Source organism: Chiloscyllium plagiosum, chromosome 4, assembly GCF_004010195.1.
Source record: "Chiloscyllium plagiosum isolate BGI_BamShark_2017 chromosome 4, ASM401019v2, whole genome shotgun sequence".
Taxonomy (NCBI): Eukaryota; Metazoa; Chordata; class Chondrichthyes; order Orectolobiformes; family Hemiscylliidae; genus Chiloscyllium; species Chiloscyllium plagiosum.
The window spans coordinates 92,680,506-92,706,567 of NC_057713.1; the positions used below are offsets into that span (position 1 = coordinate 92,680,506).

The window sequence follows — 26,062 nt, forward strand, 5'->3', positions numbered from 1 at the left end:
CAAGTGGAAACAACTGCTCCCTCACAACTGTATTAAAACACCTGAACTTGCACGTAAATCAGTTAAGAAACCATTCACTCTTGTTGCAGTCAACTTAAGCTACCTGTGCCTCACCCCTATTAATTCCTCCCTGGTATCATTTCAGCACAAGAAATAAAAGTAGTCAAAGTAGCTGCATGCTTCCCTTATTTGATGATTTAAACTTGATTATTGAGAAGAGGCAGAGATGAAGTGAGACACTCCGGGGAGGGAACTTCAAAGAGCAAATCAATCTTTTGCTTTATTTTTCTTGATATCTCCACTTTTATGTTGCCAGGTTAATTCCTTTGGTTAGCAGAATGATCACTCTCACACACATACATTACAAGATTTAGGAGAAATCTATTTGCACGAGATAATTGTTTTGTCTACAACGTTGCCATTTTTTGCAAAACAGACTGAAAGCTCAGTTGAAATTACTTTTTAAAAATCTAAGAAGGTTGTCCCCAAGGATTTGGTGCAATAACGACAACTTCTCTTTTTCTCTATAACTGAAATTTTATTTTAGGCCCCACCTATTTTTTTTAGAAGAGAAAGCACTTAAAAATAAACACGTGGGGCACATAAAAGAATGAGTGCATTATCCTACACCTACTTCATGTCTGTGTTTTCTAATTTCAAAATAGCCATCCTATTAACCTTTGTGTGAATTATTATGCTTTGATAGCTAAGCATTGCACTTGTGTACCAACAAATGACGAAGGGTACAAAAATAATTCATATTTAAGTAGCAAAATGGAAATGTTAGTGAAAAGAGACTATTATTTTAATTGAGTCTCAAATGTTTAAAAATAGTCATTTTAAAAAAAAACAATTTTTAAATCTCTGTAGAATTCTGAATTCATTGGTTTAACTTGTAAGGAAAGGAAATCCCCTTGGAGAGCATACCCACGTCTTATCAACGTTGTCTGCCTCGTCTAACAGATGGCACAAACCAGATCATAGAGTCCCTGTGATAAGAGGCTGATCACACCAATAACAGTGATAAGCAGATGTGCACCAACAAGATCCACTGTCTACACAACACAAGCTGAATAGATAGATGCAGGCAGCTTGCAAATATACAATTAGTAGGTCTCTCTTGATATGACCAGAAAATTGAACAATTTGAGAATGGAGAATGTGATAGGAGAACAATGCAGGAAAAGAGATTGGAACTTCTAATTTCAATGCTCAATTGTTATGGGAGACATGTTAAAAACAATGTAAAGCGATGATTTTTTTAAAAAACCAACAGACAAACCATATAAGTAAAAAAAAAGTTTGAAAAGTTAGAGACAAGTTGTCTTCTGACAATGAGAGTTTTGGTTTTTGGAATCCTGTAAATTAATTTCAGTGTAAACTTTTTGTAAGTTATATATTGTTCAGCAGGTAGTTTTGTGCATGTGCCAATTAAACACAATCTTTGAAATGAAATGACTGCACTAAAACATTGTGAAATATGTACTCAACCTCTTACCAATCAAATAAGTTCAGTGAATCACGTGCTCTTGCGGTGGAAATTTCATCAGTTCCAACAAAGCAAAGATTAAACATAAATTGTTAAGAGTTATATTAAGCTATAATGCCTACATAGTTACATGGAAGGAAAAGATGAATATTGCATATGGAGCAAAATGGAAGTTTTATACATTTGATGGATAAAAGGAGATGCTAAGTAAGATGTTTTTATGTTTTTTTTCTGTTTGAAAGTTTGGGATCAGGTCAATTGAGAATTAAAAGAAAAGTACTGAATCTTTGTCTTCATGCTACTGCCTTCATGCCTTATACCTCTCACCTCTGATCCCTTTTGGTATTGAGTTTTTAGATTCAAAGTTTGTGAGAAGATTTGTAATGAGTTTATGCAAAGAGTTTTTAGATATTTGAGGATAAAAAGGTAGCAAAGAAAACAGGAAAATTATGAAGCACTTTTCAATTAGTGTGATATAATTATGATATAAATAAGCAGTGGGGTAGTATATTGATCAAATTTTTCTTCAACTGATTTGAGTGAAATGCCAACAGAATTGTAAGGGTTGCTGCACTCACTGTCAAGCCAGCATGTGATTGAATAGATTGCCAAGGAACCTTAGCAATTGAACATTAACAGAAGTTAAAGGGAAACCTTCAGAAGGCTGAAGTCATACCTGTTGAAACACAAGCTGAGGTGTTTGTTGGAGAGCAATTATCATATACGCTGCAAGAATTTCTCAGTGAAGTGTCCTCCACCCAACCACTTTCATTGCATCATTAATAGCCCTTTCTCAACTTGACCTCAAAACTGGACCTATGCTCAACTTAAGTCACAGCTACTCTAATAAAATGAAACCACTCACACCAGCCTACATTGGAATCTAGATAATATCTTTGCTTGGACTGAAAGGTGGAAGGAAACTTCAGCAAAAAATAAATACACAAGGAAAAATAGCTATGTCCCCCAACCTTTAACATCACTGCCAAGTACTTCCAATATTGTCACCTTGAACTCCATCATTGACCAGAAAGCTAAATACATGAGGCTTGGTCAACACTGTGGCTACTAGAGCAATGCTGAAGGCTAGGAAACCTATAACTCAATGACTAACTCATTGCAGTCCCTCATTATCCATATAAGATCCAAATTGGGTATGTATTGGAATACTCATAATTTAAATGGTTGGTGCAGCTCAAGAAAGATGAAGAATCTCAATACTATTCAGCTTGGAACAGTTTATAGGATGCCCTGTATTCAGTGCCAGCACACTGTGGCTGTAGTTTTTAGATAGTTTACAAGCTACACTGTAGCAACTTGCCAACATTATTGCAACAACATACTTTGGTAGACCAAGAAGAACCAGCAATAATATCTTGGGAATACTTCACATGCAAGTATCTCTCCAAATCTCTCATTGATATGACTTGTGAATACGATTTTGTATGTCATTGAGTCAATGTGCTGGAATTCCCTAACCAATACCCGTGTGAGAAAATGTTCACCATAAAAACAGGAGCAGTTGGAGAGGACTACTGCCATCTCCTCAGAACAACTAGGAATGGGCAATAAATGTGGTCTTGTTAATGTTGCCAACATTCAGAGAACAAATGAAATAAAAATTGGCAGCTTTAAAAACAAAAGTGAGGAGATGGATTCCTGTTAATAAATTGGTTACAGGGTTGTAGTTCTGGTAAGGAACCCATGGGAGATTTGAAGAATAAACTAATTGGAGGAAAGGTCTTCTGCTCAAATGCATGAACATGTTACTGCTAATGCCATTTGAGTAGCAGATAACACAGAAAAATTGAAATAGCAATAGAGAATATTACATTGTGAATGCCAGAAATTAAAGAATAAAACGTGGCTTGAAACGATTAATTTTGGATTTATAGCCTAAAACAATAATATAAGCTAGAACACATGGAGGTTGGAAATTTGAAATAGAAATAAAAAAGTGTTGTTAATGCTTGCAGGTCAAACAACATCTGTGAATTAACTTTTCAGGTCGAGGTGACCTTTTTAAAAAAACCTTCAGTTTATCAGATTTTAAAAAAATACATGATTTTTTTTCTCTCTGTGAAAGTATGATTGATATCCCGACCTGTGAAGTTAAATCAGCTAACATGAATCAGTATTCAGATTAGAACCGTTCAGTCATACATTTCTATAACTGTGCTGAATAGTGACCTTTGTTTTCAGTATAGAAAGTGTACGGGGGGGGGGGGAGCGCATAGATGGACTGTTCTCACATAGATATTAAAATATGAGGAGAGGAACACACTGTGTGACTCTTGAAACCCGGAAACCGATTGAGTGCGATTACGAAGGAAATTAACTCGTCGAAACACAGAGGAGAGAAAAACGTGAACTGTAGCTACAGCAAAAACAAAATAGATAGCAGCTGGATGCTTGTCCAGAAGAGGTCGATCGTTGCAGGAGTAACAGCGATGGTGTGCTTTTTATTTACACTGTGAAGAGTTGGCAAGTTTAATTCACTCCGAAGCCTCGGACCAGAGTCGCTTTCCTGGAATGCAGCGTGTCGGAGGGGAAAGTGGAGTGGGTACCGCTGTGCCGTCGCCTCCGAGCAACTCCGCACCCATGACCTCCGTATGCCAGGATGAGGAAGAGTTTGACTTCAGCTTCCTCTTCGAGTTTAACCAGCGCGATGCAGCCTCGGGCAGCCCCGGAGGTTTGTACAGTACACACACGACTTTGAGATTTTCCCAAGGCAGTGCTGGGAGACCCGCACTGGCTTCTACCTAGCATGGGTCGCTCGTTCTTCCCTACTCTGTTTTATTTATCCCCTTTCTAAGGGAACAGGTCGGAAGCAGTTGAGTATAGTCGGGGTATTTGCCCTCTCGGCGCACTTGTTGAAAGACAGCTTATATTAAGTGGCAGAAATGTATGAAAGAGGCGGTAAATACCATCGTTACATTTTAGATTGTGAGTTGAACATACCCACGTGCATGTATTCTTGTGACACTGCTCTAATCTATATACGCCCTTAATTTCCTGTTTTTCTTCTGTTCAGCTGAAAATGCGGTTAAATCTCTTATGTCGCGACATCATTTGCCGATTTGTTGCCTCTTCTTAATTAACTCCCACTTGCATTTAAACACAGCGCTTGTCTAGAAACTGGTATCAAAAATCATTCGGGGAGAAAAAAAACGGGTAGACTACTCGGGCTGATTTGCCCCTTTATTAATGGTTAAACACTCCTTGTCGAATTGACCGGGACAGTAAGGGTGCATATTGTATTTAAGACGGCTCCGTCTAATATTAAGGTGACCGCTTTGGTGATGATTTTGGGGATAACTTGTGTTTTATTTGTTGGCCTGTGGAACTGTTTTAACAATTGCTTAGTCTGAGAAAAGGAACACTCTCTAGATAACACCGTGTACCAGGTTATTTAATGTTAGTCAGTGAATACAGGTCATGGATATTTAGCAATATCAGAACAATCAGACGGGAACCACTACGGGAATCGTTTGTCAAACGATTGTGGATGATATAGAACTTCTAGGTTAACAATGACCAGCTCAGAGCCATCTGTTCAACTATTTTTAAAATCTCCACTTCCTCACACCGCTTCCATCCTCCCACACGATTGTTCATTCAGAATCAAGTTAAACCATGTGTCACCTCTGTGTCCTTTTTAATCCGCTACAGTATTAAGTTTCACTTCGTACATCCTAATGACCACCACTAAGGCCTCCTCTGCACTTGATTCATTCTGCAAATGCAGGAGATGCTGGGCATAATCTTGTCCCCGTCCCCAGCCCCAGCCCGCTTCTATAAGGCTCGAGCTCTCCTTGTTCGTTGTGGTTCCCTGTATTCCACAATCTGGAAGTCTTCTAAAACTAAACTACATTTTATCCACCAAAGTCCATTTCACTTCTCATCACATGCACTCTCTTTGTCCTCATTTACAAATCCTTCCATGGATTTTTTTTCTCCATTTCTGCAGCTTTCAGCTATACTTACATCGTCTGCTCATGTGACTCAGCTTCCTTCAATCCCTCCCTCCTTTACAGCTTTTAGCTACATTTACAGAGTAGTTGCAGAAGGAGGCCATTCAGCCCATTTCGTCAGTGCTCCAAATAAGCATCTCCCTCAGTGCCATTCTCTTGTTTTCTCCCCAAACATTGTTCCATTTCAAATAACAGTTTAATTCTCTCTTGAATGCTTCACTTGAGTCTGCTTCCACTGTATTCTCAAACCTCGCATTCCAAAATCTGACCATAGAGTCATAGAGATGTACAGCACAGAAACAGACGCTTCATTCCAACTCGTCCATGTTGACCAGATATCCTAACTTTATCTAGTCCCATTTACTAGCATTTGGCCCATATCCCTCCAAACCATTCATATTTGGCACTGGGCACGGTGGCCCAGTGGTTAGCACTGCTGCCTCACAGCGCCTGTAGACCCGGGTTCAATTCCCGACCTTTATCTAGTCCCATTTACTAGCATTTGGCCCATATCCCTCCAAACCATTCATATTGATATACCCATCCAGATGCGTTTTAAATGCTGTAATTGTACCAGCTTCCACCACTTTCTCTGGCAGCTTATTCCATACACACACCACTCTCTGTGTGAAAAAGTTCTCCTTCGATCCTTGTTATATCTATCCCTTCTCACCCCAAATCTATGCCCGCTAGTTCTGGACTCTTTCCCCCCCCCACCCCACAGAAAAGACCTTGTCTATTTAACCTATCCATGCCCCTCGTGATTTTATAAACCTCTATAAGGTCACCCCTCAGCCTCTGACACTCCAGGGATAACAGCCTTAGCCCTATTCAACCTCTCCCTATAGCTCAAATCCTCCAACCATGACAACATCCTTTTAAATCTTTTCTGAGCCCTTCCAAGTTTCACAACATTCCTCTGAAAGGAAGGAGACCAGAAATGCACTCAACATTCCAGAAGTGGCCTAACCAATGTCCTGTACAGGAGGTACATGACCTCCCAAATCCTGTACTCAATACACTGACCAATAAAGGAAAGCATACGAAACGCCTTCTTCATTGTCCTACTTACATGCGACCTTACGTTCAAGGAACAATGAGCCTACACTCCAAAGTCTCTCAGTTCAGCAACAGTCCTCAGGACCTTATCATTAAGTGTATAAGTCCTGCTAAAATTTGCTTTTCCAAAATGCAGCATCTCGCATTTATCTAAATTAAACTCCATCTGCCACTCCTCAACCAATTGGCCCATCTGATCAAGATCCCATTGTACTCTGAGGTAACCTTCTTTGCTGTCAACTACTCCTTCAATTTTGGTGTCATCCACAAACTTACTAACTTATACCTCCTATGTTCACATCCAAATCATCTATATAAATGATGAAAAGCAGTGGATCCAGCACTGATCCTTGTGGCACATCACTGGTCACAGGCCTCCAGTCTGAAAAGCAACCCTCCACCACCAGTCTCTGTCTTCTGCCTTTGAGCTAGTTCTGTATCCAGATGGTTAGTTCTCCCTGTGTTCCATGAGATCTAACCTTGCTAAGCAGTCTACCATGAGGAACTTTGTCAAACTGAAGTCCATATAGATCATGTCTATCACTCTGCTTTCATAAATCCTCTTTGTTACTTAGAGTCATAGAGATGTACAGCATGGAAACAGACTCTTCGGTCCAACCCATCCAAGCCGACCAGATATCCCAACCCAATCTCGTCCCACCTGCCAGCACCTGGCCCATATCCCTATTCATATACCCATTCAAATGCCTTTTCAATGTTGCAATTGTACTAGCCTCCACCACTTCCTCTGGCAGCTCACTCCAAACACATATCACCTTCTTTGTGAAAACGTTGCCCCTTAGGTCTCTTTTATATCTTTCCCCTATCACCCTAAACCTACGCCCTCTAGTTCTGGACTCCCCGACCCCAGGGAAAAGACTTTGTCTATTTATCCTATCCATGCCTCTCATAATTTTATAAACCTCTATAAGGTCACCCCTTCGCCTCCAACGCTCCAGGGAAAACAGCCCCAGCCTATCCAGCCTCTGCCTATAGCTAAAATCCTCCAATCTTGTAAATCGTTTCTGAACCCTTTCAAGTTTCACAACATCTTTCCAATAGGAACTTCACTGTCCACTACACCTCCAATTTTGGTATCATCTGCAAACTTACTAACTGTACCTCTTATACTCTCATCCAAATGATTTATGTAAATGACAAAAAGTAGAGGGCCCAGCACTGATTCTTGTGGCACTCCACTGGTCACAGGCCTCCAGTCTGAAAAACAACCCTCCACCGCCACCCTCTGCCTTCTATCTTTGAGCCATTCTGTATCCAAATGGCTAGTTCTCCCTGTATTCCGTGAGATCTAACCTTGCTTACCGGTCTCCCATGGGGAACCTTGTCGAACGCCTTACTGAAGTCCATATAGATCACATCTACCATTCTGCCCTCATTGATCCTCTTTGTTACTTCTTCAAAAAACTCAATCACATCAAGCCATGCTGACTATCCCTAATTAGTCCTTGCCTTTCCAAATACATGTAAATCCTGTCCCTCAGGATTCCCTCCAACAACTTGCCCACCACCATTGTCAGGCTCACCAGTCTATGATTCCCTGGCTTTTCCTTACCACCTTTCTTAAATAGTGGCACCATGTTAGCCAACCTCCAGTCTTCCGGCACCTCACCTGTGATTATCAATGATATAAATATCTCAGCACTTTGTTGCATGACAAAAGTTTGTGACATCATTTTTTTTTTCCTTTTATCAATTACTTTAAATCTGTACTGTCTCTTTCTCTACTGTTTGAGTGAGAACAGTTTCTTCCATCCACTTTTTCCAGACCCTCATGGTTTTGTATACTCCTATCAAATCTCCTCTCTGCCTTTCCTTCTGCAAGGGAAACAATTGTAGCTTCTTTATCTCCTCTTCATAACAGATGTTCTTCATCCTTGGAACATTCTCATGAATCTTTTCTGCACTCTGTCTATTACCTTCACATTCTTCTCAAATTATATATGATATTCCAACTAGTGTCTTATACATGTTCCATGTTATATCCTTAGATTTGCGTTCTATGCCTCTTTTAATAAAACCTTGGATATCATATCCTTTTTAACTGTGCTTTCCATCTGACCTGTCACCTACAATGTCTTAGGTTTATTAAACACTGTGAAATTCTCTTTTCAAGTTCCTCCTTGTTCTTTATAATATTTCTACAAATGAATCTCTTCAGCTAGATCTTCACTGGCTTCCATTAATGTTTCTCCCACCTGTTGTCTTCTGCTGCTTAGAAACACTTTGGGTTGCTTGCTAAGTTTGAGTGTTACATGAATCACATTGCATCACAGGCTGTAAGCACACAACTCAAGGTTGATAACTGCCACTTAAATCCTAGACTGCAGCCTTGAACTGAGTCCAGAATACCAGTATATTTTATGAATCTTAATGATTTATTCAAATACAGTATTCATCAGTGTTTCAAATGTAGAGTGTTGAAGAGTGAAGGGGCTCTGGGAAGTTAGGTGTCAGTTTTACCATTGGGACATTTTTGTATGATGTCAGTAGGAGATAGCAGGAGAGAGTGGGATGTCAATCTGATACATAAGCCACAGAATATATAAAAAAAAATTAACTGATAAGTTCTGACTGCTAGTTGTTAGTGCCATGGGAGATCAATTATTGCAAGCATACACACAATAATGGCAAGAAAAAGTCATTCACTTCATAAGTTTTAATTTCTCTCAAGTCAAAAGTTTCCCATTAGAAACTTTTGGCGCTGGAGGAGGCACAGGAACTGCATGTCCTTGACAGAGTGGGAGGGAAAGTTGAAGTGTTCAGCCACAGGGCAGTGGGGGTTGGTGGGTGCAGGTGTCCCAGAGACGTTCTTTGAAACGATTCGCAAGAAGGCATCCCTTCTCCCCTGTCTCACCGGGTGCAACAGATGCAGTAGATGACATTGGTAGAGGTACAGGTGAATTTCTGACAGATGTGGAAGGATCTCTTGGGGATTCATGTAATAGTATTGCACTAATCATTTGAGTACAAAGATGAATACTCAGCTAATAGTTTGGAGGGTCGTTGCTATATCTCTTAGTACTCACTCACTTTGTGCTTACTTGGCTCACAGCAACATAGTCTTGCCTTTTTGTACTTTACCATCTCAGCCAGAGCTATCAGGCTTTTGTCTTGCCTGCCTTTGAGCACAGTCATTAAACCAGCCGCTTATCATGGTTGTCAGCAGTGATCAGTTCAGGGGCTGGTCATGTCATTGTGTGGCACCATGCTATGACAATGCCACATATGCACCATGTGCCAGACACACTACATGACATCACCAAGCGACAATGTCTCAAAATCTAAGGGTAATAGTCCACAGACAGGGAGTGCTGGCACAATAAATCAAGGGCATTGTCAATGGCAGTTCAGGACCTGGGCATGCTCAGTTGGCAACTCTGTGTGGTCAGTCAGAATCCTCCCCTCCTAAGGAGTGAGGAACCTCATCTCTTTCTGCCCGATAGTGAGTCGTTTTGTCTTGGAATAAGTCAAGGGGAGGGCAGGGAGGGTTAAGTGAATGGCTGGCACAGTTGGTGCAAGTTGAGGGAAGAGTGAGTAAGTAGGAGGTGCACTATCCATACAGGTTCTCCCAGTCTGGGGGAATTGGAAGGAGGAGTGTGACTGAGGGAAGTTGTTGCATGTAACATTAAGCATGACCCTTGGTGGAAGGTAGGTGTATGAGCAGAGAGTGAGTGTGAGGTAGCAGAGAGGAGATGGTAGCATTTACTCTGGAAGAAGAAGGTCATTGACTTTTGTCAACATTGCTGGACACTCCTCCAACAGTTGAGACTGTACTGACTAAGCTGACAATATCAGACCAGGCTGGCATGAGCTGGTCTTGTAGCCTCTTCTGCTGGCTTGGGGGAGGAGACAGCCTTCCTCTGCACTACCCTATCCATTAGGACCTCAAAAGTCCATGTCCAGAAAGTATGGCTTCGATTTCCTCTTACCTGCTGTGTCTGAGGCAGATGTCATGAACCATGCAGGGCAGCATCTAATTCCCAATGCTTGACTGGGTTCACAATAGCCTTGAAAAATGGTGTTGGCACCAGGAATCTCAGTAGTACTGGGTACCTTCACCTGTAGTGAATGGGGGAATCCAGAGAAATAGTGAACAAGTGGGGCACCACAGGGCTACAGTAGGTAGTTAATGAGGCATGTTTGGGATGATAGGGCTAGAAAACCCATCCGATCTTGTGGAGAGAAGCCAACAAAAATGACATTTAGATGGTTTTGGTAAGGTTCAGGCCAGTGTATGTGAACTGATTAATTCCTTCTAAATGTTTGTTCTCCATCCCCACTCTCCTGCTTTAACTTTATACTATAGAATAATTTTGATTGTGCAGTGTATAATGCAGTTTCAGGGCCAGGTGTAAGATAGTAGCAGCTGCCAGTATCCCTCAAATCATTCGTTTGTCATGATATCCACATTAAAGGGAGGCACAATGATTCAGTGGAAGGTACTTCATAGTGCCAAGGACCCAGATTCTATTTTGGCCTTGAGTGACTATCTGTTTGGAGTTTGCACATCTTCTCTGGGTCTGCATGGGTGCTCCGGTATCCTCCCATGGTCCAAAGATGTGGAGGTTAGGTGGTTTAGCCATGCTAAATTCTCCATAGTGGCTAGGGATGTACAGCCTTTGGGGATTAGCAATGGTAAATGCAAGGTAATGGGATCAGGTAGGTGGCTAGGTTTGGGTGGGATGCTCTTCAGAGGGTCGGTGCAGACTCAATGGACTGAGCGGCCTCTTTCCACACTGGAGGAATTCTTGAAATTCTAGAAAGGAGTAAGGGCTGAAATATTTTTACCTATTTGTTCTACATTACAATAATAACTGTGCTTCAAAATAACATTTTTGGCTATGCCGTACTTTGAGGAATCCCAAGATCATGAAAGTTGCCATATAAACAAAAAAAATATATTTCCTGTTCTTTCTCTCCTTACATTTATTTGCTTTCTGTCTTGGGTCACTGTCTCTGTGGAGATTGCACATTCTCCCCATGTCTGTGGGTGTTTCCTCCAGGTGCTCCGGTTTCCTCCCACAGTCTAAAGATGTGCAGTTTAGGTGGACTGGCAATGCTAAACTGTCCATAGTGTCCAGTGATATGCAGGCTAGGTGGATTAGCCATGAGAAATGCAGGGTTACAGGGATAGGGTAGAGGGGTGAGTCCAGGTGAGATGCTATATGGAGGGTCGTTGTGGACTTGATAGGCCAAATGGTCTGCTTCCACACTGTAGGGATTCTATGATTATAGGAAAGTATGAATCTACATATGGATTTTTCTGCTCTGTTGCTATTATTACAATTTCCATCTGTAAGGAAAACTCAAAGAAATTTTAATGAAAAACAAATGACTTCACAAAAAAAAGAAGCTGACAACCAACTAATTAACAAGCTATCTGAATATCTTGAGTTTAAAATGTCCAAGAAACTAATCTTGTTGCTTAAGTTTTTGGAGATTTCCATTTAATATTTGTAGGAGTCTACTGAAGCCTTTTACAAGTCAACGTTGATGATTAAAATGTACTTTATCGCATTGAATGTGAGTTATTCTCCATTAGCTACTTTGTGTCTTTAATATTACCAGCTAAGTGAATGAAAAATTATTAAACTTGATTACTGGTATTGTTCCCCCAACCAATCCAAATTCCATAGAATTTACAGCTGCACTAATGACAGAAATGATTTTTAAAGATTGTCTTTTGTCAAAACAGTCGGTGAATTCTGGAATTTGTGGAGGTGAAGTATGCTAGTGCTGAAAATAGCTTTAATTTTCCCCTACACCAGTTCCTCTCTAAGTGAGAATGATCTCTCTGCATCTGCTTGTATTCACTGCTGCCAGGTGGTCAACCACAGTGTTAGTAGAGGGGGGTAGATTTAGAGCAGCGGAAGGGGGAATGCAATCCTAAAACATGTCTCCCGAAGTAGTCTTCTCTACATCAGGGAGACAAAGCGCGAACTTAGGGAACAGTTCGCCGAGCAACTCAGCCGGGCCCGCAGGGGCTGACTAGACCTCCCAGTCACCACCCATTTTAATACCCCTTCCCACTCCCTTTCTGCCATGACCATTCTTGGCCTCCTCCATTGCCACAACATACCAAAACACAAATTAGAGGAACAACACCTCATCTTCTGTCTGGGCAACCCACAAGCCAGAGGACTCAACATTGAATTCTCCAATTTCAAATAACCTCCCTTCCCTTCCCCTGACTCCCTTGTCAGCCCCTCCCCCTCCCTTCCACTCCTCCCAGCCACCAACCAGATTCATTCCTTCCATTGACCAACTCCAGGTCGTACCCTCTACCTATCTTCACCTATCCCCACTTCACCACCCCTTTTATCTGCAGCTCCCCCTACACCCATCCCCAGCCTTGAAGAAGGGTTGCACCTGAAATGTTGACTTCTCCACGTCCTGATTCTGCATGGCTTGCTGTGCTCTTCCAGCCTCCCGCTTGTCTAACTTGGATTCCAGCATCTGCAGGTTTCTAGTCTCTCGGAGATCAGCCACCACAGCGTCCAACTGCTAGTCTGTCTTGCACCATCTTCACACTTCCACTGTAGCTTGTCTGCAACTACTTTGTGACATTCACCGTCCAGCTACCTTTAGGTTGACCCTCTTTCAGCTGTGCATCACTTTGCACTCTAACAGAAATCTCTGTAGCTTCTCAGTTCTGATCAAACAGCTAGAAAACTGAGAATTCATTTTCTGTGTCTTTTTCCAGACTTCTTCTTGCTCCCTCTATTTCAATACCTGATTTATTTATCTTGTAGTTTGTGAATCAAATTTTTAGCATAATTTTCATCCACTTTTCAAAACTCTCTTATTTTTCCACATTTATTTCTTCATTGCTCAACATTAAATTTTGAATAATTTGCACTGAAGAACTCTGCTCACTAGGAACTGGTGCTGCGGTGTTTACGTTCTGATGGTCATCATCCACGCACTAGTCATTTCTGGCAAATAAGCTAAATCCAACTCACTTATCCTGGTGCTCACATGATACCAGCTTGTCATAGACCTGAATCTGCCATGAGGACAGGAAAACCAGATATAGTTGTGAAAATGCCTCAGGCTAGTTCAGAGATGGAGGCGTCTGTGAATCCAAAACTAAAATAACACGGTTTTAAATGTAGCCAGATATTGGCAAAAATGGCAAATACAAGAAGTAACAAGGAGACATTCTTCCCATCAGTCTGGATTCTATTAATGTCCAAGTTTTGAAGGTAAATTGAGTAAACCAATGTACTGCCATCACAGAGTCACAAAATTCTTATGGTGCGGAAGCAGACCATTCAGCTCCAGCTCTCTGACCATTTTAACTTTGTGTCAATCTACCTTTTCCCTGTGAAGCACAAATTGTTTTCGATCAAATAATCACGTAATGCCCTCTTGAATGCCTCATTTGAACCTGCTTCCACAACATTTCGAAGCTGTGCATTTCATACCCTAACTACTCACCATCTGAAAATGTTTTTTGTTTCATCTCACATACACTTTATTTTTAAAACACTTTAAAACTGTGTCCTTTGGTTCTCAGTCCATTTCTGAGCAGGAACAGTTTCTCCCAATCTATGCTATTCATTTACCTCATGACTTTGAAGGTTTTTGGCATGGTGGCTCAGTTGTTAGCACTATTGCCTCCAGCGCCAGCGACCCAGGTTCAATTCCAGCCTCGGGTGACTGTCTGTGTGGAGTTTGCACATTCTCCCCATGTCTGCTTGCATTTCCTCTGGGTACTCCAGTTTCCTCCCACAATCCAAAGATGTGCAGGTTAGGTGACTGGACCATGTTAAATTGCTCATTGTTATTACCATGTTAAATTGCCCCATAGCATTCAGCGATGTGTAGGTTAGGTGCATTAGTCAGGGGTAAATATAGTGTAGGGGGAATGGGATACTCTTCAAAGGGTTGGTGTTTACTTGTTGGGCTGAAGGGTCTGTTTCCACACTGTAGAGGATTCTAATTCTCAACTCTGTGGAAGCAGTCCCAACTTCTCCAATCTATATTCATAACAAAAGTTTCCATGTTAGGGAAAACTGCAAGGGTGTAGGGGTAAATTTGTGATTTTGCTAGTTTAAAGACAGTACAATTTTTTCCCCAAATGTTTTGTACATATCTGCATGTGAAAATAAGTAATTTTGACCAAGCTGGGAGAAATATTTCTTTGGGTATTCAATGACAACATTGGAAGGGACTGGGAAGGGGTATTTTCTAGCTGTGTAAACCTATTTTACAATCTTATTTGGATTTTACACATGCATTCAAGAATGTGTGTTAAAGTCTCCATAATAATTAATTATTAAGCAGATGACCTTTGATATCCATTCTTTATGTAAATAATTCTGGTATAATGCTAGACATATGAAATATTTTACATCGTGAAAAGGTGGCAATGGTGAAAAATGTCAGTGTTTGTTGGCATTACGCTATAAAACTGACCATTCTGACATGCAATTATACACACATCCAGAAGTTGTCATCCATGATTCCATTCTCCTCCACAGAGTGCACTGCTTAAGTCAGTGCTAATGGAAATAATCCAGAAATCACTAATTTGATGTGAACTCTCACTTTGCAATTCTTAGTTTTGTTGTAATGGGGTTTGTAATGGTGAACAAAGTCACAGTCATTAGGTGAAAGTGAGTACTGCAGATGCTGGAGGTTAGAGTCAGGAGTGTGGTGCTGGAAAAGCACAGCAGGTCAGGCAGCATCCGTGGAGCAGGAATCCCGATGAAGGACTTCTGCCCGAAACATCAATTTTCCCGCTCCTCGGATGCTGCCTGACCTGCTGTGCTTTTCCAGCACCACACTTCTGATTCTAAAGTCACAATCACCGCTGAGCCTGAAAAGCTAATCCACAAGAGAAGAATGACTGACTTATCTAATATGAGAAATATTTTTATTTTTAAAAATTATGATTACAATATATCAATTTCCACATTAATCTCATATTTATATATATGTCAATCTTTATATTGCTTCCCTGTAAAATTACTAAATGTTGAAGTATCGTCAGCAATTTTTATGTCATGGTTTGCAGTGTGTGTTGGATGCTGGGGATGCCCTGAAGTTGGTGTATTAAATTAGCATTTGGAAAAATTAAATCCATGCAAGAGAGAGTGCTAGATCTTTGTGGGCAGCTTCAAGGTCAGCAGCAAGTGCCATCACTTCAGCACTGACCACAAAATCCAGGCCATTAAATCAATGTGAAACCAAAATATAAAATCCTTCATTTTCTACCATTGTTTTGAGATAAATTTGATTCCTTCACTCTGAGGAATTTTCCAAGTTTCAAGTGCATTTATGTCTAACAGAAACAACGGCTGTCCATGCTTAGCAAAGAGTGGGGCTGGTCAATATTTGCATTTAGGTCTTCCTTCATGATAGCTCTATTGCAGTTGTTCCACGATGTGACTGATGGTAGACTCCACCCTAACTGACTGTGTCCAGTAATTGAAGAGGATTAGACTGGAAAGCAACCAGAATGCTGGGCTGCATCAGTGGGCTAAGATTCAAGTTGATAATGGATCAATAGACTATGATAGACTATGGGCGGCACAGTGGCTCAGTGGTTAGCACTGCTGCCTTACAGTGCCAGGGTTGGGTTCAATTCCAGCCTTGGATAACTCTGTGTGGAGTTTGCACATTCTCCCTGTGTCTGTGTGAGTTTCCTCTCGGTGCTCTGGTTTTCTCAAAGATGATCAGGTTAGGTGAATTGGCAATGCTAAATTGCCCATAGTGTTCGGGGATGTGTGGGTTAGATGCATTAGTTGGAGGAAATATAGAGTATTAGGGTAGGGGAATGGGTGTGGATGGATTACACTTCAGGGGGTCAGTATTGACTTGTTGGGCCAAATTGCCTGTTTCCACACTGTAGGGAATCTATGAATCAGTCTGATCACTGAGGCACAGCAGAAAGATCCAACTATTAGGAAATAATGTGGTAGAGGGCCATGAGCCTGATGCTGAGCACCAGAGGAAATGAATTAGGGGAATCTTTTCATAGAGATGCATTAGATGTAGTATTTAGAATTAAAGCAATTCGACGTCTGCCTGACAAGGTGGAATTTGTTTGCTCTCTTTCATAAATAATTTAGGAACTCCTCCTTTTAAGAATAATTTAAGTGTGAACTGTTTTGGGACACTCTGAAGGTGAGAAAGGAATTAGATCAATTTTGGGTGTTTCCTTGTCTTATTTTAACTAAGAACAATTAATCCTGAGCATTATTGCAAGTTAAGCCACACCACAGGATGGAGGGGTAAGAGGTAAAATGCAAGTTCAGGATTGATGTAGAAAAGCATTTCTCCAAGTGTCCCAAAACACTTTGCAGATAATAAATGACATGTAAGGCATAATGTAAAGACTCAACTTGTGCATAGCAACAGCAGGTAAATGACAAGTTATTCAGTTTTAGCTGCACAAGTGTTATAGGATTATTTGGTAAAATGGTTTTGATATTATGATGTTTGAAAGAAGAACAAGCCTTCAATGACTATAAGGATGTCACAATGTATTTTCTATCTTACTATTTTCATACATCAATTGAAAAATTAGAGTGGCAAGTCCCTGTTGTGTTTCACGTAGTGCATGGCAAAATAGAATGTCACCTTCAGTTTCCCGCAAGATAAAGTGTTAAATCTAGCTTATGTTGAACACTTCCGTCGAAGAAGAAGGTAAAAATATTTGTGGCATTATCTTGGCCAATTCACATCATCAGCAGTATTAGCAGGAGTCTGGGAAGGAATTTGCAGATCCTGAACTGCTGATAGGCTCAGAGATACAATAACAACCACTTATCTTTGTATACCCTTTAGTGTAATAAAATGTCCCAAGTTGGTTTGAATATAACAGTGTTACATAACCTTGCAGCATAAAACAATGCCCTTTGCCCCATCAAAATCTTGTTTATGCTCCATACAGGCCACTTTCCAGCCTACTTGATCTAACAATATTGTAAAACTTTCTCACTCATGTACTTATCCAGTTTCCCCTTAAATGCATCTGCATTTACCTCAATTACTTCTCATTGTAGCAAATCAGATGATGAAGTATAAAACAGGTTACAATCCTTTTCCCAGTTAGGACGTTTATTCACAGGATGCAATATTACAGATCTCTGCTTCCTAACTACCAAACCAGTGTCCCAGCTAACTTTCTGTACACTCTTTCTTTGAGAAAACATTAAAGCAAAATGAATCCAGGTAAAACAGTGAATGCCCCTTTTTGGAGGACTGTAATGAAAACTAACTCTCTTGATAATTGCTTTCAGTCAACCTGTTCAGCCAAATTATGACGTGCCTCTGAGACAGCTGGCACTTGGTACTTGCATTGCTAGTGTATTATCAGAGCCCTTTGTGTGCTATCAGTCTTTAATCAAATAATGCCCAAAATGTATATATCTTTACAATATAATCAACTCCTCATTATTAGTAGCAAGGTTCACATACTAATCTTCATTCCTGAAGAAGGGCTTATGCCCGAAACGTCGATTCTCCTGTTCCCTGGATGCTGCCTGACCTGCTGCGCTTTTCCAGCAACACATTTCCAGCTCTGATCTCCAGCATCTGCAGACCTCACTTTCTCCTCACATACTAATCACTTTGGATAAAGGCAATTTTCACAAATTCTGTATTGAATTTATCATTAAACTTCTTACAAATTATTTATAATTACAAATGGTTCTTTCAAATGAAAATACATAATGGAATTATTATCATATTTTTTTCCACAGAAGCCTACAGTTTTGCTTCACCACATGTCACAGTCACTCCATCAACAGGTGTGGTAAATCCTTCCATACCAATATCCTGCCATGGGCTGCAGTCTTCAAGTCCGGTGGCTTCTGTACTTCCATCAACAAATCAAATGATGGGATATGGGGGAAACATTGACACTGGAGCTTCAAGCTACTACTTGACTCCTAATGTAAGACCAAATGGTGCTCCAACGCTTGAGAGTCCAAGGATTGAAATTACTCCTTATCCAGGAATACACCTTGGCCATAATCAATTTACTGATGAAACTCAGCTGGGTGGAATCGAGAATGGTTCTGGTTGTAAGCGTTCCAATTCATTAGTTACGCTGACTCTGCCAAATGCAGATGCCTACAGAGATCCCTCATGTTTGAGCCCAGCAAGCAGTCTTTCATCTCGAAGTTGCCATTCTGAAGCATCTGAATCCAGTTATTCCATTCCTTATGATACCTCTCCACTGACTTCTCCTTGGCAGTCACCATGTGTGTCACCCAAGGGCACAGCCCACGAAGAAGGATTCGCTCGTGGGCAAGCTGCATGCACCCTGTGGAATTCACCAAGGCATTCACCGGGTACTTCACCGAGAACAAGTATCACTGAGGAGAACTGGCTGAGCCCACGACCAACCTCGAGACCTTCATCGAGACCACAGTCTCCTTGTGGCAAACGAAGGCATTCATTCAATGGAGGATACTTCCGACAACCATCCTATTCACCGCATCATTCTCGAACGCCATCACCTCAAGCCTCACCTCGGGTAAGCATGACTGACGAGACATGGTCAGGGAGTGGAAACCAGTACAATTCTGCTATTCTTGCAGCTATTACAGCACTCACCACTGACACTTGTATGGATATCAATGACAGTATTCCTGTCAAATCCCCAAGAAGAACTATACAAGACCAAAGTCCTTCCATGTTGCTCAAGCCTGAACCAGGAAATGATGAACAAACAGCCTATTCACCATGTGGTGATCCATTGCAAGAAGAATTTTCTGCATCTCGTCTTCTTATCAAAAAAGAAACTTTCTGTGAACAGTATTTATCAGTACCGCAGCATCCATACCCATGGTCTAAACCAAAATCTGTGTCATCATCGTCTTCATCCTTTGCCAGGTATGAAAGGCAGAAATCTGATTTTTACTGCAGCTCATGTTAAACCTATTCAGGAATAGCATTGAAATGTGGTAGACTATCATAAGAAGGAAGATTTGCATTTAAAACCTCATAATTTTTGGCTCTTCCAAGGCACTTTATAGCCACTGGAGTACTGAAATTCAGAAAATATAATGTAATTTAAAAGGTTCTGTGCATCATCAGTATAAGATAATGAGCTGGATTTTGAAAATAAATAGTGCCCTTCCACTTGCCCATGGACTTCCTTGGGCTTGTCCACTGAGACTTGTGATAATTACAAAACCATTTTTGGCACAGTACCCTTTGCAGAGGATGAGACCTGTGGCAAGCAACTGTGTATCTTCTTGGCCAATTAGATTAAATCCTTGCTGAGAAGCACTAAGTTGGAAACAAAAATTAAAAGTCTTAATTCAACACGAAATCGTATACAGAATCAAAACCAAAACAAAATTGGTGCTTAAGAGAGTTAAGGGAATTTTAAAAACAAGAACTTTTAAAACAAAATGATTTTCTGCAACAATAATTACAATCTGAAAAAATAAGACTGTACAATTCTAAAAGTTAAATTCATTTGTCCACAAGATTGTTTGAAAATAATTAAACTTACGGCACATACAAATTCTCTTATGTTGGATTGGACAAGCCCTCACTTTTACTGGTAAACTTTGCGTGTATCTATCACACCAGTCAGAAATATTGAATCATTTTACGTGTTGCAACAGTGACTCTCTTAGTGAAATATCTGTATAACACAGCTTCATGAAGAGCCAGGCAACCCGGATAACAATTTTCTGATTAGCATCACTGTTTGCCTTTCTAAAATACAGTTCATTAATACCCTCCGCATTCCTTCCTTTACCTATTCCTTGAATATTAGGCTGCTTGCTTTGAAACAATTTTGCCACAAAATGAAGTAAATCCTCCTGTTTCTGCTCATTTTCTGAGAAACAAATCTATAAATCCTTTCGATTGCAAAGAAAAGTACTGAGTTTTTTTGTGAAGGACTGAATCCTGTATTGATCATCCCTAGATTCATTTATCCTATTCTCTTTTCTATTTTCTGGGGAGTAGGTGACATTACTGTTATGGATGAGACCAGACCAGACCCCCTCAAAATGTATTATCTTGGTAGCCTAGATCCCATTGTTTTAATGGTAAATTAATCTGCTGTGCTCCAGATGCAATTCAATTGGTCAAACTAATTGATTTTCAGCCAAACACAATTTATTCATACGTGATGGTTAAAATACAACAAAAGTAATAATAAAGAAAAGAGTTAGCTTATCTGTAACTCTATTGGAATGCTTAACAAAATAATAGATACAGTAACTATTGCTCATTAACTGTTCCAAGATAGTAACATCCCATAAACACACCTTGGCAAAAGGAAAATTCAGAAAACTGATAGTTTGTCATGCAAGTCTCCAATCCAGGAGGAAAGAACATCAAAAGATAATTCTGAGAGAAAACTCAGAGAGAGAGTAGCAGTCAGGCGACATTCACTGCTTTCCAACCCTGCTGAGACCCCAGCAACAACTACAGAAAGCTATAGCTAAAATACCAGTTTCTCTATAAAATAAACCAGGATAAAACACATTTCTTAAAGTCACAGTATCGTCACCTTGCTAACAATATAACAAACCATAACTTGAATTACAAAACTGAAGCACGAACAAACATAATGCTTTGAAGTTAAAAGAATGTAGGAAGTGTTTAGGCAATTCAATCTTTTAAGCTCTTTTTGCCATTCTTTGGGATTCTGGCTGATTTATTGCTTAACTGTATTGTTGCTTACCACACCTTAATTTTTCATGTCCTTCTCCAATAAAGTTCCTAATTTCAAAATGAAGATTGTTTTCAGTTGACCTCCAGGCTGAACAGAGTTCTGGGAGTGAGTTTTCCAGATTTCTAGTAATCCATGTTAAACTAAGTGCTTCCTGATTTCACTAATGAATGGCCTAGTTATACGTTTAAGGATTTGCCCACAAAGCATGATAAATTACTAAGAAACACTGCTCAGTATCTTACTTTGTAGTTTATAAGAAAAGCAGACTTCCTTATCAGAAAATTATCAGCAAATCGAAGTTCATAAGCTTATTCATTTAGAAAATACATTTCCATTAGGTTTCTGCTGCTTTCCTGCTTTAATTTGAGAAACCTGAGGAAAATGCTATTAACATTGTTTATGACAATATTTTTGCTAGGGTTTCCAAAGGCTCTTTTGCTAATTTTGTATCTGACATTTAAGAGACCTATCGTGAAATTTTATCCCATCCATTCTGATATGGATTCCTCTTCACTATCTAAATTAACCCCTTTAGGGCTTGTACATTTAATTAAGTGTATGCATTCTGTGATGGTCATTAAGCATGAATGAATGAACTTTGTTCAAAACATCACCAGAAATGAAAGAACAAAAATGATAATAAACTCCGATTGCTGAACTATTTGTGGTTAGTACTGAAATTGTCAGATTTCAAATTATCAGCTCTTTCAAGCTACCTTGCTCGGTAGTTCTTGGTTCAAAGATGTTTATTCATTTTAAAGATTCCTGGACAATATTCATTCTTTTTTAAATGCAACACAGTATGCTAAAAGATCATTTTAACTTTGGAAAATTGAAAGTGACAAATGCTTTGAAAAAATAGTTAGCATCCATAATTTTTATTTATTTTACAGAGCTTTATTTTTAACACATTTTCTCATCTAGATATGGAAATATTTTAGAACTTTCTGCTTCGAAAAGGAAGCTAAAAGAATGTATTGTTGAAAGCATCTGTCACCGTCTCCAAATGTAGATTAGATTAGATTACTTGCTGTGTGGAAAAGGCCCTTTGGCCCAACAAGTCCACACCGCCCCGCCGAAGCGCAACCCACCCATACCCCTAACCTAACACTACGGGCAATTTAGCATGGTCAATTCACCTGACCTGCACATCTTTGGACTGTGGGAGGAAACCGGAGCACCCGGAGGAAACCCACGCAGACACGGGGAGAGTGTGCAAACTCCACACAGTCAGTTGCCTGAAGCAGGAATTGAACCCGGGTCTCTGGCGCTGTGAGGCAGCAGTGCTAACCACTGTGCCACCGTGCTGCCCACAAAAAGTTGGAAGAGTCTTGCAGAACCATATCTTTTAAAGCTTACAAAGAAGATGTGGGTTATAAAATCAGTCAATTTTAATAGGAGGTAACTAAAAGGTTGCTTGGAATAATTTTCAAATTATAAAAATTATGATAATCTAAAACTGAAATGTTCAAGTCATATGTTACATCAAAGGTCTGAAATGTTTTCAACAAGTGGGTATATGAATAGTAAGGGTTTGGAGGGATATGGGCCAGGTGCTAGCAGGTGGGACGAGATTGGGTTGGGATATCTGGTCGGCATGGATGGGTTGGACCAAAGGATCTGTTTCCATGCTGTACATCTCTATGACTCTAAGCGACATTCTAAAGTTGTGAAAATATTAATTTTTAAAGATTTGAAAATATTAATTTCATCTAAATTTAACAATAAAATCATTTCAGTAGACAATGAGCCTATGTAATCCATTCAGGGAATCAAGAAATGTAACTAATCTAATATAGCCCCTCCATTTCAAGGGCACTCTCCATGTAATGTAAAAGTTGCTCAATTATCTCATAAGTGGTTCATTTGTCATACATAGTCTTCAGGTAGTTTAGAGCTTTTCAATTCTTAAAAGAAAAATTTCCTTTAGATCCATATATTCAGACACAGACCTAAGAGATTTGAGGCACAAGATCCATAAGTTGAACAACTACGTGAAAGATCAGATTATCTATACAAAACTTGGTTAGTCTTATCAGAATATCTGAACTGACTGAAGTAGCATGTTTGAAGCAGAAAGAAAATTTGGATTACGTGCCAGCTGTAACCACATCAGCTCTATTATCACTGAGGCTGAAGAGGGACATTCAGAATTTCTTGTGAGAGCTCATCAGCATTATGGAACATTAAGAAAGAGAAACAGATGTGTGCAAGACAACGTGGACTGAGTAGAAACTGAAGTCACAAAATGGGAAGATTCCACAGTTAGTATTAAAATGAGAGATTATTAATAATACAACTAAATAGATGAGAAAAATGTTCTGAAATTAGACTCTAAATGGCTGAGCTGTGGGAGCAATTAATTGGAATCCAACCAAACCTAAGTTATTCAAAGTCCTGTGTCAAACGTGATGCAGTTCTAACAGAGCCCCAGTGTATAATATACATAAAATGTGATATGCATCAGAGACATGCACTTTCTTTAGCTAGCTGTGCAATTATAATAATGCTACCAAGATGATCAAACAATAACTTCTTACATTCTCCAAAGAATAGTAGGAGATGGTGGTGCACTACTAATGTCAATGGACTTGTAATCCAAAATCTTAAGATAATGTTCTGGGAATGTGGTTTTGAATACTATCATGGTTATTGATGAAATTTTAAATAAAAATCTATCTGATTCACTAATGCCATCCCTAACTAATCTGGCCCACAATGACTCCAGTCCTACAACAAAGTAGTTGACTTTTAACTGCCACATAGAATAAATGCAGTGACTTCATCATCCCATGAACCAATAATTGATTCTTGATATTAGTTAAAACTGTTTATTACTTACTAAAATAAGTAGAACAGCACTTATTGTGATTATGCAATGAAAATCAGAGCCTGATTAAATGTGATGATAGGGGGTGGCCCACTCCAGGATCCAGACAGAATACCTAAAGAGGATGACCTCCTGTGTGAATCAACTGCTTCATTTGAGTCACCACTCTCAAGGTCATCCTGCCCACCTTTAACCATCTAAAGAGCTTCTTAAACTCAACTTCCTGCCTGAGATCCCTGACCCCGATTTGATTGGGTTGCTTCACCTGGTGGGTTTGCCTATAGTCCCAGCCATAGCCACTTCTCCAGGCTGGTGTTGCTGTGTCTGCAGAACCACCAGGAATTCAATAATCTTCAACTCTCGAGGGCAGCACTTCCTTCCAAGAAAGGTTTGGAAGTCTTGCCTTAAAGCAACAAACACATCTTCCAGTGTAAGCCATTACGCATCACGGTTGAGGACTGCAAAGCCTTTTAAAATGCAGCCCCTTGTTTCTCAAGTGAGGAAGACAAATGAATATTTTCAAAGAAGCTTGTAGAAATTCTGGCCATGTATATATGTTGATTCAGTTTATATCCATAATAAATCTATTGTACTTATATGCATGTGAAATATTTTAAAGTGTTCTAATGTGCAGAAGATTTATTTGTTAAGTTACTTAGGGGTCATTGAAGCAGATTTTAAGAAATGACATGTGTTTCCTCTCTTTAGCCCTTCTCTGCCTGCCCTTGACTGGCAGTTGCCATCCCATTCAGGACCGTATGAGCTTGAGATTGAGGTGCAACCTAAATCACATCACAGAGCACATTATGAAACAGAAGGCAGTCGTGGAGCTGTAAAGGCATCTGGTGGGGGACACCCCATTGTGCAGGTTCGAATATCTTATAAGCACATCCTTTTTATTTTAGACTTTGCATAACGTCTAAGCTTGTATCTTGCAAAATATTTTATCTGATTTTAAATAAAACGAGCATGCAGTTTATATGTTCTGAAAGATGTATTGAAGTAGTGACTTGGTTCTTAGTAACAACCTGTGTTCAGGTGTTAATTCTTCCACAGGATGACAAGACAGTTATTTATTATCCAAACTCCATTGGCCTGAGAACATGTTGATGAGTTGACTTTTATTTTTGTTTGTACCTTTGATGATTTCATGCAAGGCCAGTTAAGGTTTCAGTCAGATTGGTGTGTGATTGCAGTCACATATAAGCCAGGAAAAGACAGTAGGTTTCCTTTCTAAGTTGGTTGTATATCCTTGAATGAACAGACCTCAGGCAGAAAGCACAGGGGAATGAACCAGTCATGAAATTTGGGACTTTGAAAGTTGAAATTTGGTCAGAGTGCAATTTGGATGTAGAGCATATAAATAAAATGCTCAGTAAATTAAGTGAGAAATAACAACAACAGTATGAATATTCTTTGAACAGTAAGTCAAATGTTGCCTTGGTGAGACTTCACCTGAAATATTATATTCAGGTTTGGTCGTCAGAGTGAATTTATTGGCCTTGGAATAGGTACAGAATGGATTCACTTAAATGACATCAGCCTTCTGAACTCAAGGGAACACCAGTCAAGTTTATGAAAACTGACCTTGTAACTTACACCTAAAAGATCTTTTAGGTGTAAATTTCAAGGTCAGTTTTCGTAAACTTGACTGGTGTTCCCTTGAGTTCAGACGGCTGATAAGTAATATAATTGCATCCCTTAAACTATTAAGTTTTCAATAGGATAATTGGTGATGGTGTGTAATAGTACATTCAGGGCATCTGTGTTCCTGGTGCACTTTAACTTGCAGATTTAGTCTGTCGATATGAATAGTGATGGTGAAGGCTTCCACATTCATTCCATCACACAGCTGAGCAAAAAATATCTCCCACTCTTACCACCTGTTGTTGGCATGTGTCAGAATGATTTGCTGGTTGTATGCAACCTATTTGGCCACAATATAAATACTCCTTCAAGGGACTTAAACCCAGAGTTTATGGCTTAGGACATGCTACATTACAAGACCGCCACAATAGGATACATGCATG

General features: G+C 39.9%; 1 protein-coding gene across 1 annotated transcript; it reads left to right on the forward strand.

The window, feature by feature from the left end:
- The first annotated feature begins 3,454 nt into the window (after window positions 1-3,454).
- Window positions 3,455-24,987, forward strand: LOC122549585 (nuclear factor of activated T-cells, cytoplasmic 1-like). The gene is made up of 3 exons (XM_043689420.1): window positions 3,455-4,181; window positions 18,258-19,395; window positions 24,741-24,987. Exons 1-3 carry the CDS (start codon window positions 4,022-4,024, stop codon window positions 24,946-24,948), a joined length of 1,506 nt encoding a protein of 501 aa, XP_043545355.1. The 5' UTR covers window positions 3,455-4,021; the 3' UTR covers window positions 24,949-24,987.
- Window positions 24,988-26,062: the final 1,075 nt, after the last annotated feature.

Coding starts and splice junctions, on each gene's coding strand:
- LOC122549585 (XM_043689420.1), top strand. CDS start 4,022: ATGCAGCGTGTCGGAGGGGAAAGTGGAGTGGGTACCGCTGTGCCGTCG. Junction 4,182..18,257: donor AGCCTCGGGCAGCCCCGGAG/GTTTGTACAGTA, acceptor TTTTTTCCACAG/AAGCCTACAGTTTTGCTTCA. Junction 19,396..24,740: donor TCGTCTTCATCCTTTGCCAG/GTATGAAAGGCA, acceptor TCCTCTCTTTAG/CCCTTCTCTGCCTGCCCTTG.